This window comes from Trichomycterus rosablanca, chromosome 8, assembly GCF_030014385.1.
Source record: "Trichomycterus rosablanca isolate fTriRos1 chromosome 8, fTriRos1.hap1, whole genome shotgun sequence".
NCBI classification, from domain to species: Eukaryota; Metazoa; Chordata; class Actinopteri; order Siluriformes; family Trichomycteridae; genus Trichomycterus; species Trichomycterus rosablanca.
In genome coordinates, this window is record NC_085995.1 from 30,974,135 (window position 1) to 30,989,304 (window position 15,170).

Consider the following 15,170-nt stretch of genomic DNA (forward strand, 5'->3'; position numbering starts at 1 on the left):
AAGCAGTATTAATTATGTTTTGTTTTTATCATAGACTTGCATTTAAAAGAAGCAGCATTTTCATATACTTCATAATTTTATTCAGTAATTATTCTTTATTAATAATTTTAGTCAGTAATTATTTTTCTTAATTGTTTGTTTGAGATATTTATTTTTTTCCATTGGACCTAATCTGAGTCAAGTCCTCTTATAATCGTATATTGTTTACAAAAAAAATAAAAAGAAATTGATTGAAAAATGAGGAAATATACATTTAAAATTATTAAAAACTTCAAACAATACGACGATTTTGGACATTGAAGTTGAAAATGTAAAGGTCAGGGTGTATAAGTAGCTACCGCCCTGTCGCCTTTTTCATTAGAGCCTTGTTCTACCAGAGGGTCTAATTTAATATCTTATAACTGTCCAAATTATTCCAAAGTTTATTTAAAGTTCAAGACCACTGACACCTGCCCTCCACCCCCAAATACTTGTGAACAGAATCAAAATCAAAATCAAAAATATTTCCAAAACAGATCTGTATAAAATCTTCATACACCGATCATGCATAACATTATGACCATCTTCCTAATATTGTGTTGGTCCCCCTTTTGCTGCCAAAACAGCCCTGCAACTGAGATGCACTGTGTATTCTGACACCTTTCTATCAGAACCACCATTGTCTTCAGCTATTTGAGCTACAGTAGCTCATCTGTTGGTTCAGACCACACGGCCCAGCCTTCGCTCCCCACGTGCATCAGTGAGCCTTGGCCGCCCTTGACCCTGTCGCCAGTTTACCATTATTCCTTCCTTGGACCACTGCAGACCGGAAACACCCCACAAAAGCTGCAGTTTTGGAGATGCTCAGACCCAGTCGTCTAGCCATCACAATTTGGCCCTTATCAAACGTGCTCAAATCCTTACGCTTGCCCATTTTTCCTGCTTCTAACACACTAACAGGTGCCATGATGAGATAATCAGTGTTATTCACTTTACCCGTCAGTGGTCATTATGTTTTGCTTAGTCGGTGCATACCAGAATTACCTACATGCATTATCTTTGTGTATTATGTTAATTAGCTGCTATTAACTTCTAGAGCAGTTTGTTTGTTTATAATCCTCCCCCTGACTGTAGCATTTCTCTGCTTCTTCTCTGCTTCTTTTTGTCCTATAATAAAATCTGACAATGCTGATATGTTAATAGATCCTTACATTTTTATCAATCAGATGAAAAATCGGTCAGGTCTTTATTTTAACCTCTTCTTTATTTCTGCTGTCTTTACTATTTGAATCACTTTTAGGCCCTGTACAGAGAGACATGCTGTAGTTTTGGCTGCTGGTTTGATTTAGCAGAGGGAAAACACAGCAGACTAAGGAATCATCTCCTACAGTGTAGCTGCTACTATTTATTCAGAAGTGCATATAAAACCATGGCCTTTTGCTTCCTACACATAATAACAGTATAAATCCAGTTTCAAATGTGTACATGAAAAAGTGTACAAGGATAAACATCTGTCCTTAGTCCCTTAAACTCCATTATTTACTTTATCTCATGCATTCTATAATTATATAGATTTCTTTTCCATCTCTACCAGTTTCGTACCCAATATATGAAATATTTCATATAGCTTATATCACATTGCTTACTATTGTTATTATTGTTACTTACTATCTCCCTATTTTAACAACTACAGTATATGCTAAGCAGTCAAGACCAAGATTCACATGTCACAGTATTGACTTTATTTGTTCCGCCACTTACTGCACTGTATTTTGGTGCAGGTTGCATGATTAGTTACAGTCTTAATATATCAGATGTTAATTTTAATCCACAGGGGTTAGTTGTCACTGGTAATAAACCATTAAAAGCCTCTTCATACCAATAGAAATGTTATACTTCATATTTAGATCTGTCAGCTATGATTCCATTAACCAGTTTAAACCATTTACACAAAAATCATCCGCTTACATTAACAGGCCTTTTATTGACCATGACTTTTTAATGTCTCTCTTTGATTTAAAGGTACATTAATTTAGCATGTCTTGATGGCATTGATTTAGTAGATGATGTATTTTAATGCCTATAGAGAAATTTGGGAAATAGTATTGATTTGTGGTGTGTGGAGATTTTTGTTTTTAAACCCAATTTAAAAAAAAAAATTTTTACGTTTAAAGTTTTTATTGTAGCCACTTCACATGAATGAATATGTACATAATGGATATCTGAGAACGACTTGACTCACAGGTTATTGAGGGGTCTAATTTTTAGTAGACCTTCTAATTTTTAATTTTTAGCACTTTTGTTTACATCCATAAATGTTAATGCAATGCCACACATTAACATCAGCAGGCTTTGTAGGTGTCCATGTTTACCTACAGATTGTTTGTATTATTCCAGTTATAAATACCATTAGAAATACAAGCAGGTGCAGGGCATTTTATTTTATTTTAAAGAATTGTGTTAATATGTTGACTGGAGAATCTCCTCATTCCTGTGTACATTTATGGATGTCAACTACTGAAGAGTACACTCTTTAAATAGGTACATGATGCTGTGTAAACCTGCACTTTATACAGTAAAAGTAGCATTGTGTCTGTGTGTTTTGGTGTTGTCCTGATCCCACTGTTTTGCCACTGTTTTATTTTATTACTTTTTTGTTTAATGTGCTTTGAATTGTCTTTGCTCTGTTTTAAATGGTACCTAATAATTCAAAACTAATTGTTGTCCCCTTAGCACAAATGATGTCTCTCAGCAAAGACATGTTTTGTTTTATACTGGAGCTAAAGGGCTAATGTAATTAACAAATGATGTTGTATTTGACCAAATATCTGTTTTGAAGACGTGACCCAATCTGCATCCAGTTATTAAGTATCACACAAGACTTAGCTCTGTAGTTTAGAAATAGGAAAGGTAAATTATATCCCCACTTATCTGTAGTTGTAATACAAAAGGTGTGGTACCTGACCCCTGAATGGGCCTAACATGTTCTTAATAATAATAATTATACTAATAACCCTAAATTACTATGTGTACCAAAGTTTTCTCATACTAAAGAGAAATTGATGTTGCTTTGCAAAATCACTACTAATTGGAAGGTTAAGGTTTCAAGCAAGTTGCTAATGTTGGGCCCCTGAGCAAGGCCCTTAAACATAATATGTAATACATATGCATAATCACAATTTTATTTAAAATTATTAAAATTACTTCTGGGTTTTAGTGAATGTGCCTAGTGCTTCTGAGACCTTGACCAGGATAAAGTGGTGTTAAAAAAAGCTTTCTTTTTAAGCATTGTCCCCACTGAGCAGTAACTCTTCCAGAAAAGTCAATAATCACTAAAAATATCAAAAGTTGCTTTTTTTTTTTTAAATAACTCCATAATGTTTTAAGATTTGATAGGAAATGTAATTCTTTTTGAAGGCGAACAGGTACAACAGTAGTGGCAGGCCAATATCAAACTGAGACGAGTAATTGTAGCTTAATGATCGTCAGTGAATGATGATGTAAGCATGGATGTTGCATTAATTAACTACATTATCTTTGTAGCTCAAGTGTAAAACCAAACAGGGATTATTTTGAACACCAAATATGGTTGCATCCAGGGAAAGTGGAAACTGTTTGCTGAAAGTTGCCGAGTGTTAATCATTAAATGTCGGAGCTTGGAATAATTCATGTATTTCACACTTAATCACAAAGGAATCATTGTCACTCAGTGAAGAGTTAGTTGGCACATTAGAGAAAAGCACAGACTTTTTGAATCGTTTTGCCAAATTTAATGTCTGTATTGATGTTTGTGTTGCCCTTAATTTGTTCGGTTTACAGAGTTTAATTTAATGTTGGCTAATCTGATCCCTAGAACTGTCTGGGGGAATGAAAATTAGCTGCTGTTTTTCTGATAATTATTTTTGTTTTGTGACAGAGAGCTTGTTAACCTTGGCATTGTTTTCTTCATATTTTTAATCTTCCAATCTTTTACATTTTTGCACCCGTTGTCCCTAATGGACAGTTTTGTGTTGGGCAGTGTTTTAAGTGTTATTTTATTACTAAGTGTATGACATATTGATATGGTTATCCAAAGACTAACCGATTAAAGTTTTAGTAAAACCAAGGTTAATAACAGCCTGTATAAATCATTAATCTGTCAGATCACTTTTTACATAATTAATGTGATTATGCACAATAATGCTATTTTTTCTTTTTGCATCAAACTTAAATGTTTCAATTTTTTTTTAATCTGGTTGCTCTTTTATTTATGTCATTTAAATTGTTATCTCTAATCAGTAAGCTATAGAGCTGCCCTGTGATTACACACAAAAAAAATCATGTTTATGATAAACAAGCCTCTGGATAGTTTCTAAAGAAATGATCTAATCTAAGTGTATTGTACCTTTTCTATTTAAGTAAAAAGAATTTCATAACATGTGCAAGCTCATTTTTTTTTTTATCACTTTTGTTTATACAAACTTGTCAATAAATAAATGTTATGCTTGCTTTAAACAGGTACTTCAACACTAGGTGGCGATATTGTAAAACGTCCAATACTTCAATCCATGATCCAGTGGTTTACTAACTTAACCTTTTTAGTTTGTGAACTCAGATGTTTTTGCAACACCATCACAACCCCACTTCCATCTCAAAGAGCCACCCCCACATTACTGTATGGAATATTACAAAATTTTTAACTACAACTTAATTACCAAACAAGGAAAGCACTTCACATTGCTGCTAGCTCAGCTTGGAGCTGTAGGATAAATCTAACTTGGGAAAAGTGCTTTTCTTGTTCCAGTATGACTCCTGGAAACAGAGGAATGTGGAATTGTGAGTAAATCAGTAAAACATTTTTATAAAGTATTCCTAAGAAAAGACATGTTTTAACCTTAATTTTACTCAGATCTGTTGTTTGTGAGAGTGTTATACACTGTGTGTACTGGGTCAGCCCGAAATGGTGCAACTCCTTGTGAAGTCATGTGTCGATAAGGAAAAGCTGCATCATACTGGTAAAAGTAACTGTGTGCTCAACAAAATTTAAAGCATAAAAGCGGCTCTGATCAAATGTTCTGCATGGGTAGTGTATGTACAGTTACCACAAACAGTTACAGAAAAAACATACATATATGTCTCACTTTTAAAATCATGTGTCAACTTTTATGCAGAATGTGCCATGAAATTGTTAAATCCATGCAGAACTTAGAGATGTATCAGTCTCAGTCATTACAGAGTGGACATTTATAGAAGCTGTGGTTCCCAGCAGTCCAGATGGTTCTTATGTACAGATACAGTTACAGCTGGCCTGTCCTGAGCTATCAGGCTGTGATTTGTGTCTCACATACACACACCAGCTTGAGGGTAACTGTCAACATGATTGTAAACCAGCGCCAAGATCCGAGTTTGTATTTCAGATGAGATATTGACCAGCTGAGTGCCTACACGGGCATGACTGGGGTGAGGGCTCCTGTACAGAGATGGTGAATAATGGAGAGCAGTGCGGGACTTTTCATTTAAGATACTGCTTTTTGTGTGAACCTATCTCTGGCAGGTGAAAAGAAGTGGTTGAAAACTATTTACATGTTGAAGGGGTCTATCAAAGGCCTTCCTTAATCAGGGTAAGAGTCTGCAGCCGTGGAGGAGATACATCTAGGTCAGTGGTTCTCAAACTTTTTAGACCAAGTACCACCCATTATCAAAGCAAAACTTCCAAGTACCACCTATGTTTCTCATCTCAGAACCACATATGGCACACATTAATTAGGTGTGTGTGTGTATATATTAGTGATGGGAATTATGGCTCCTTGAAGGGAGCCGGTTCCTTTTAAAGAGCCGTTCAAAGAAATGGCTCTTCGTTCTTCGGGAGGCGCTACTGGGTAAACTATAAGACACCCCCGATATTAATATCAAATTTTGCTACTTTGCCTTAAATGTAGGCCTAATTCAAACAACACTTACATGAGAAAAAAAGATTTATTTTAAAAGGAATATAACTACAGAGAAGAGACAGACTGTGGTTACATTGCAATAAGTTTCAGAAAAATCCTCTCTTGTATTTAACACAATTAAACAAGTTTATAGTTTATTTCTCAATTATTTGTCATTATACTACTAGCTCTCTCTCTCTGTGTGTGTGTGTGTGTCTTGCTTGCTCTCCGCGATACTGAAAGTGATTTCGGATTTGAATTTCGACAATAAACAGCTCTTATTACGTGTTATGATTAATTCCCTCTACTGATGCGAAGCTGAATGGGTGGATTACAGCCGATAAGAACTGCGCAGAAATAAAAGACTCGGTTCCTTTCGTTCATTTTAAAGATCTATTCAATAGAATCGGATCATTCGCGAACGACTCCTCAAGTGAGTGCGCCTGTTTAGCGGAGCAGCCTTGTGATGTCAGGAACGAGATCAGTGAGATTCAAATGCAGATCTGCTCTGATAAAAGTGAGAGACCTACTGATAACTTTACTGATAACGTTTCGGAAATTCCGAGATGGAAACCGCGAACGTGAAGTATAGACGTAATGAAGTACGGTGGCTGCGTAGCCCCGAATATTTTTAAATATTTTATTAAAACAGAATTATAAGAACTTTGAAACAGAATTTATTAGTAATTTACACAATTTGTTTCATATGATTTTTTTTAATTCATAATTATTAAATTATTTATTTTTTCGGTGCATGTAATTACTTTTCCGAGATTATCTGGCGTACCACCTCGTGCTGCTTCACGTACCACCAGTGGTACGCGTACCACAGTTTGAGAACCACTGATCTAGGTAATTGGATATGACTAGATAGGAAGGAAAAAGGCAAAATTACATAAATAAATGTTTTTTAAATAACAATGCCCTAAAGAAATAGGATTTCAAGCCCCTTTAGGTCGACATGGTGGCAAAGATAATAGGCCACTTTTGGTTAGTTTAACCTTTCCATGTTTTCTCAATTTAAAGACTAAGTTATACCTAACTTATCATGTGGAATTTACTTTAGTGTTGCACATTTATAGAAGTCCCAAATATTATGCATATTAAGTTGTATATATTGTGAGTTTGTTGGCAGCTTGCTTTATTGGTCCCCATAAACAGTAAAAAAGCACAACTTAAAAAAAATACACCTTCTAATCCATCTGCTTAAGACTGACTTTTACAGCGGTCAGTGCTAGTTTAATATTTTGGTCATCTGTTGCATTGTTACTTAGTATTGTCATAAATCAGTATGTCATATATTCATTTAAATTTAGGCAAAATTCCTATTTGATTTCTGAGCCACATGTACAGCACTGCATATCTCTTTAGTTTAATCCTGGGAAATGTATTCTGAGAGCAGGTCATAAATATTCTGCATGTATACATTTGTATTAAACACCTATCAAAACCTAAAGAACTGGTTGTTGAAAAATACTGTTGAAATGAATATTGTATTTTGCATCCCAGTTTGCACCAACAATTAACATGAAAGTCTTCAGCAAGTTTTCTGGTTTGCAACAGGTCCATACTGGTATTAAACAGGATGTGCTGTGCAGACATTGCATCATAGTAGGGTGGCTGCATATACTAAAAAGGGCAAGGCCTAATCAAGCAGTGTAACCACAATCCAGAAAGAAGCTTTAGCCGAGTGGAGAATGTGGGAGATATTCAGAGGAGCCCAGCCTTCCGGATCTCTGAGCTTAGGTTTCATCCCCTTGCTTCATGCCTTGCTTACCTATCAGCAAAAACATGCCCATCAACTAAGATGTCAGCATTCTAAAACCGGTGGCAATCAGATGCCAAGAACTGGCATGACGCCACTCTGACGTGTCGGCTTTCTCAGGGTGAAGCCTTGATCTGCAGCACCTTAAGGTAAAGAAATCTGGTATGAATGTGCTGAGTCGTAACAGCAGGTGGTTTAAGGTTTGCTTCAAGTATATAAACACCTGGGTATTTTGAATTTGTCACCTGGGATGGACACATCTTCATTGAGAAGTAGACTCTTCAAATAAGCACACTTTTATGATTTAATTAAAATTGTGAATTTAAGATGAAAATTACTACACATCTGTGACACCAAACAGCACAATCATTTGAATCACCAATCCTGTATTCAACATCATGATTGGGATCATTTGCAAGCCATGTGCAGAAGGTGTTGATTGCTTGGACTTACACCTAATGAAATCTATTTAACACAGGCCTAAGTTTCTACCACTTCTACAAACCTTTCTATTTTATGAATGAACTCAGACCTCAGTGCCCTTACTTATATATAAACTTTGTGAAGTGAGTGAGTGAAGTAAGATACACAAGTTAATACCAGTGAGCTCATGAGCTAAATGCAGAATGAGGATAGATTTAGACTTGAATGATTTCTGGTAGTGTATCTTCAAAAGGTTTGCTTGACATACTAGCTGTGCTAAGTATATACGGCCTGAAAAAGTATTTTAACACCTCTTTATTTACATGAATGTTTTTCACAACAAGACCTTTACATTTATGTCTTTTAATGGAAAACCCTATCAGACGCTTACATTAAAAAGGACTTACAATTGTGACTGAATACAACCCAAACAACTGAGGGTTAAGGATCTTGCTCAAGGGCCCAGCAGTGGCAACATGACTGGCAACCATCTGATTGCTAATCCAGTATCTTCACCACCTCCGCTACCACTGCCTTTATTACTACAACTGTGAATACAATTCAAGCAATTAAGGGGCCCAACAGTGGCATCCTAACAGTGGTGGGGCTAGAACCAGCAACCTTCCAATTATCAGGCCAGTACTGAGCTACCACTCTTCAAACATGGTTAGGATTAGGTCTTTGAGGTCTTTTAATCAATAATTCAAAACCCTAACTACCGAGTTACAGCCCTAAAGGACTTTATCAATTTGACTAGAAATGACAATGTATTAAGACATTTATTTTCTCTGTAAATACCATAAATAATCCAACTACTAGCTGCTCTTTGACAGCTGTTACATTCAGACATAGTGACAAATTGTCTTGATAATATTGTTCTAACAAAGCTTTTTACAGTTGGAATTGTAGACTTTTTATATCCACTGTATAGAGTGAACATAGGAGAGGAAAACTGTTGTAGGAAACAATACTGGCAGATTGACAGATGAGTTCTTTTTGTGTAGTTTGCATGTTCTCCCCAGGTCTTCATGGGTTTCCCACAGGAGCTCTGGTTTCCTCCCACAGTCCAAAAACATGCAGGTTAGGTGAACTGGAGATACAAAATTGGCCATGGAGTTGCTTGATATTGAACTTGAACTGATGAATCCTATGTACCCTTTAATTACTGGTTATCATGAATGCAACCAAAGTGTAAAACATGACCTTAAAATACTAAAAAAATAAATAAACTGAGAACTGGGTCAGATGATCCACTGACTACCTTAAATGCACTCTCTGCAATAAAATGCTTTTCGGACTCAATACCATTCTGATGTTTTTGAGAGGACCTTGATCTCCATAATTGTTTTAGAAGGTTTTGTATCTATTTCCAGATTGTTTTAAATGTCACTTTAGATTTATTTTCCTGTATCATTGCATCATTGATGGAATGTTGTTGTTACCAGGTTGCCACACTTGAATTTGCACCCACAAGGCCATGCTGTACCTTAAACAGAGCATGTAAATTGATATTCTATGCAAGTTCATGTGCCCTGGGGAACTGGTATTAGCACACTGTGTATGTAAAAGGGCACAGCATCTTGTTTCCAATGGGGTGTCCTTACGAGGTTCCTGCAATCTTTTAGAATGGAATATTGCCTACTGTCAAAGTTTTATGGTTTTGGGGCATCACTGGCATCCTCTTTTAGTAACTGCAGACAGTTATGCTGATTTACAAAATGATTATGTCCTTATTAAATTTCTGTTTTCATACTTTAACCAACAGGCTATGTGATAATTCATTGTTAGGACTGTCAGGATGATTTGGGACTTTTTACTAAGATCTAGATAGTCTGTCAGTCACAGCAGACTGACAATGTAGAAGCAGGAACTGCAACTGATACTGGTCTAAATCATCATCTCTAGCAAAGCTTTTCAGATATGTATGGCTTAAAGATGTACACGATCTGTTGATTAAACAAAAACCCAGGCCACTAATCTCTAATGTATATATTACTTGAATAATTACCTGTTTTTAATCATATGTTCAAAGTTGTAAAATCAGAGCCTGTAGCTGACAGGAGTGTTATTTTGGCTTCCTTGACATATCTTTCTGAAATGCTGTTTGTGTCACTCAATCCAGCAGTTTCCACTGGCTTAAAGTTACAAGGTGCTTATATAAAGTGGAAACCAGTTGCATAGCTGCTGTATATGAACAAAATTGGATCAGAGATATTTTAACTTAAAAGTTAAAACACATGGAGGATTATTGAGATAAGACAGTCTTTCATCATCCCACAGGGGCACTGTTACATGCTGTTCTTCAATGGTCAGGACTCTCTCAGGACCACTACAGAGTAGGTATTATTTGGGTGGTAGATGAGCGATCGTCTCTGACCTTACATCTACAAGGGGGACCAACTACGTAGGAGTGTCTAATAGAGTGGACAGTGAGTGGACATGATATTTAAAAACTCCAGCAGCGCTGCTGTGTCTGATCCACTTATACCAGCACAACACGCACTAACACACCACCACCATGTCAGTGTCACTGCAGTGCTGAGAATGATCCACCTTTAAATAATACCTACTCTGGGGTGGTCCTGTGGGGGTCATGACCATTGAAGAACAGGGTGAAAGCAGGCTAAAAAAGAATGTAGAGAACTAGATGGACTACAGTCAGTAATTGTAAAACTACAAAGTGCTTCTATAGGGTAAGTGGAGCTGATAAAATGGACAGTGAGTGTAGAAACTAGGAGGTGGTCATAATGTTATGCCTAATCAGTATATACTGTACAGTAGATAGATAGATAGATAGATGGATGGATGGATGGATGGATGGATGGATGGATGGATGGATGGATGGATGGATAGATAGATAGATAGATAGATAGATAGATAGATAGATAGATAGATAGATAGATAGATAGACAAGTTTTGCTCTAAGGACCAGGGTCAAGTGAGAGCTCAGTGACATGGGTATTTGTTTTCCTGAAGATCCTGGCACAGGGTGGGTGTCAGTTTACCAGGGTTGAACTAGGGTGGGCTTAACTTTAAAAAGCTCGGCAGGACCAAGACTGTAGATCTGTCAGGTTCTCTTTGGCTACACACCAGGTTGGAACGGTACACGCTGTATGGATTCAACATCAAACAGTTCAGGAAAGTGTTCAGAACGCTTTAGTCACGTCTTAACGTGTATCTGTCGCTGTATTAGTTCTAGGTCTTGCACCCACCGTCAGGCTGGATTTGCCCGACCCGAAAAACTGGTGGCGTGGGAGGAAATCGTGGAGAAGCGAGCGGCGTTACCCCCGAGGGGGCAGCATGGTTGAGGACGCGGTTGAACCGGTTCAGACGGCTCACACTGTACAGCTGCCCCGGGACGCGGATCTTCTGAGAGAGAAAGACGTGAGTGAACGGGTGGTTATTAATGTCTCCGGTCTGCGGTTCGAGACGCAACTAAAGACTCTTGCGCGCTTTCCAAATACTTTGCTTGGCGACCCGTACAAGCGCAAGCGCTTCCTCGACCCTGTGCGTAACGAGTACTTTTTCGATCGAAACCGACTAAGCTTCGATGCCATCCTGCACTATTACCAGTCCGGTGGGAGGCTCCGAAGACCTGCCAATGTACCTGTAGAGGTTTTCGCTGAGGAAATAAAATTTTATGAGTTTGGCGAAAATGTCATCGAGACTTTCATGCAGGATGAAGGACTGGGCAAGGAGGAGGAGCGCCCGATGCCCGTCAACGAGTTTCAGAGGCAAGTCTGGCTTCTGTTTGAGTATCCAGACAGCTCTGGACCTGCCAGATGCATCGCCGTAGTTTCCGTGATGGTCATCCTGATCTCCATAATCATCTTCTGTTTGGAGACGTTACCAGAATTCAGAGATGGAGATGATTTCGGGGGTCAAGCACCAGCAAACGAAACGAGCCAGGAAGGTGAGAAAGTTAATCCATTCATGGATCCGTTCTTCTTTCTGGAGTCTGTGTGCATTACGTGGTTTAGCTTCGAACTGCTCGTGAGGTTCGCGGCGTGTCCGAACAAGTCTGCTTTTTGCAAGGACATGATGAACACCATTGATATAATCGCAATCTTGCCGTACTTTATAACCCTAGGACTGGATCTGGCAGAGTACGAGGGGAACGCGTCTCTAGCAGTGCTCCGAGTGGTGCGTCTGGTGCGAGTGTTCCGTATCTTCAAACTCTCAAGGCACTCAAAAGGTCTACAGATTTTGGGACGGACCCTGCATGCAAGCATGCGCGAACTGGGGCTGCTTATCTTTTTCCTCTTAATTGGCATTATCCTGTTCTCTAGTGCAGTTTTCTTCGCAGAGGTGGATGCTCCTGAAACTGGGTTCACCAGCATCCCAGAGTCTTTTTGGTGGGCAGTGGTTACCATGACTACAGTAGGATATGGGGACATGAGTCCAGTCACGCTGGGTGGCAAAATAGTAGGGTCGATGTGCGCAGTGGCAGGAGTGCTGACTATCGCCTTACCTGTACCAGTCATTGTGTCAAACTTTAGCTACTTTTACCACAGAGCGCACAACAATCAGGACAACAATAAGTACACGCATGTCACCTGTGGTCGACCAGAGCCCACCTTTGAGGAAAACAATAAAGATGAATGTAAAATCTTTTTTCTTACATCAGAATACTTAGAGAATAATGATAATGATGAGTTTCATTTGTCCACATACTGCAATTTTAATCCAGGGGAATACACAGGTAAGCTGACAGACTTGTAAGTTCCTAAACACAACTTGGGCTGTGCCATTGGTGTGAAGCACCAGTATGAGTGGTCTTGGCTTAAAAACGAATACAGTACTCCTTCCTTTGGATGAACTTTTACCTTCTAAAATGGAAGAGTGAGTCAGAAGCCAGATCCTTAAGGTGCTGTGCACCTCAAATACCTCTCCCTCTTTGTGACTGGCATTGGCATTTCATATGCTTGGCAAACCAAGGTCATTCCCTGGAACATAGTGTTCAAGAAAAAAGTCTAAAGTTTGTATGTCAAATAAGCAGTGGTGCTAATACAAATGGTAGGCTCAAATGTGAGGTTAATGCAGTGGGCCCAATACCCCATTAAGTGTTTGTCTTTATGGAAAGTTTCCTGTTCTTTAAAATAAGCTAGACAAGCAGTGTTTACACTGATACTGATTAACCCAGGATGGAGTATGCCACTTTAAAGAATGTTATGGTGAGAAATCTGGGTAGAAAAAACCTGAATAAACAAGTGGACAAACATGTCAAGTGCAGATGATTCCAGACAGGTGAACTGTGTAATCCAATAAAGCAATTAAATCCTACCATGCTCTTTAGCATTTATGCTGAAGCAGGCCCAGCTGACCTAGATTTTGAATCAAGAAAACAAGTAAAAACTGAATATAAATCAAATCTGGTTATGGTGGCAAGTATGGCAGTAGTTTCAGTTACAAAAATGAACCCGCTATGTGTTTTATGGCAGGAGCGCTTTACAACTAGTGGAAGGTACAGGCCTGAAGGCCTGATCCCTATGCTGCACAGGCTTTTACTGGCATGAATTTTGTTTGAATCCACTTTGTCGTTGAGACAAGGATCACTATAAAACAACATGGTTATTCTGGCTAATCACCTAATTAATACAATGGTACTTTTTATCCTGATGAATGTAGTAAGATCCTAAAGGTCCTCATCCTAATTGTGTGACAGTTCTCTTATCCACAGAACAGTAGGCATCATGGAATTGTTTGATGATTATTAAAATAATAAAAATCATTATCAATCATTAATGAGTAGTTCTCATCACAATAGAGTACTCAAAAACAAGTAGCTGTGCTTTCATTTTTTGTTGTTGAAAGAATAGTTTTCATCCCTTCTTTATGATTCCAGTCTATTGACTTTTGGTAGCCGTTCACCTCATTAAAATACAGTTGTTGTTTTTTGGTTGTTGCACGTTTATATGAATCTAAAAAAAAACTTGTGTCACTCTATAAAGAAAGACAATGTAAATATGACTATTTATTGCAGTTTGACACTTTACATCCATTGTTTACATGTACCATCAATGTCTACTATGTTGCAACAGTACATAGAGCATAAACCACTTTTATAGAGTAAAGTTGTGTATCATTTGTGATCTTCTGGCGCCATCGTGTGATTCAACATGAGTACGTTCCGTAGATAATTTCTTTGTTTTTTCATACATTAACCACTATGGTAAATAACTACTGTTTTTAATTCTATTAACAAAGTTGAGGTGGTAAGTAATTATGTCATCAGTAGTATCAATCTGTTATTTTAAGCCTTTGTGCCTTTTTGATTTCACTGCCAAACATTGTGCTTTCAGGATTGTTCAGAACTGTTTACATAAACACTAAATGTTACATAATGTATAGTCTGTGTATTTAAATTATTTTGTTATAATAACAGTTAAGCCACACACTTAAAAACCTATGGCCTTTGGTAACATTTTTACCAGAATTATTTTATTATATAAAATGTCGTTATGACTTGTTTAAAATGGGCTACTTGGCACAATGCCTGTGCACTTTTGTTTTTGATAAATAAAATATAAAAATATTTTGATAAATGTTTTACCAGTTTATTGAAATTTTCAGTAACATCTGCATTTGGTTTTCCAATGCATCTGCCTCGAGCTGGTCTGTTATAGACAGGGTACTGTACAGTATATTCCTGCCTTGTGCCCAGTGTTTACAGAGTCACTTGACCCACATCTACACTTATCAGAACAAAAAGTTACTAAATATGATTTAAAGAATGAATCTGCTTAGAGTTAAAATGATCAATTAAAACATGTTTATATCTAAATTTCCTTTAAATGCAACACATTTATTACCATAATACCTTTTAAGGTGAGGAGGGTTGCATCCTTCATACATTATGTCTGGTATCTTGTAGGTTTACTTCAGACTGGCTAATGTAAATAGCAGGTAACTCGGTGAACATGGTGTTGTTCCAGTCTTTCATCCAGTGTTTCCGGGTGGCGCTGGACTACGGTGGTCCTAATCAATTTAAACCACTATTGAAGATAAGTAAATACAAATAATGTAGTATACTTGAGTTCTGAAAGGGTTAATATTAGTTACTGTATTAAATGCTTCATAATTACTATAGAAAT

At 37.5% G+C, this 15,170-nt stretch overlaps 1 protein-coding gene across 1 annotated transcript; it reads left to right on the top strand.

The window, feature by feature from the left end:
* The first annotated feature begins 11,376 nt into the window (after window positions 1–11,376).
* LOC134319047 (shaker-related potassium channel tsha2-like) lies at window positions 11,377–12,798 on the top strand. The gene has a single exon (XM_063000034.1). It carries the CDS (start codon window positions 11,377–11,379, stop codon window positions 12,796–12,798), a length of 1,422 nt encoding a protein of 473 aa, XP_062856104.1.
* Window positions 12,799–15,170: the final 2,372 nt, after the last annotated feature.

Coding starts and splice junctions, on each gene's coding strand:
- LOC134319047 (XM_063000034.1), top strand. CDS start 11,377: ATGGTTGAGGACGCGGTTGAACCGGTTCAGACGGCTCACACTGTACAG.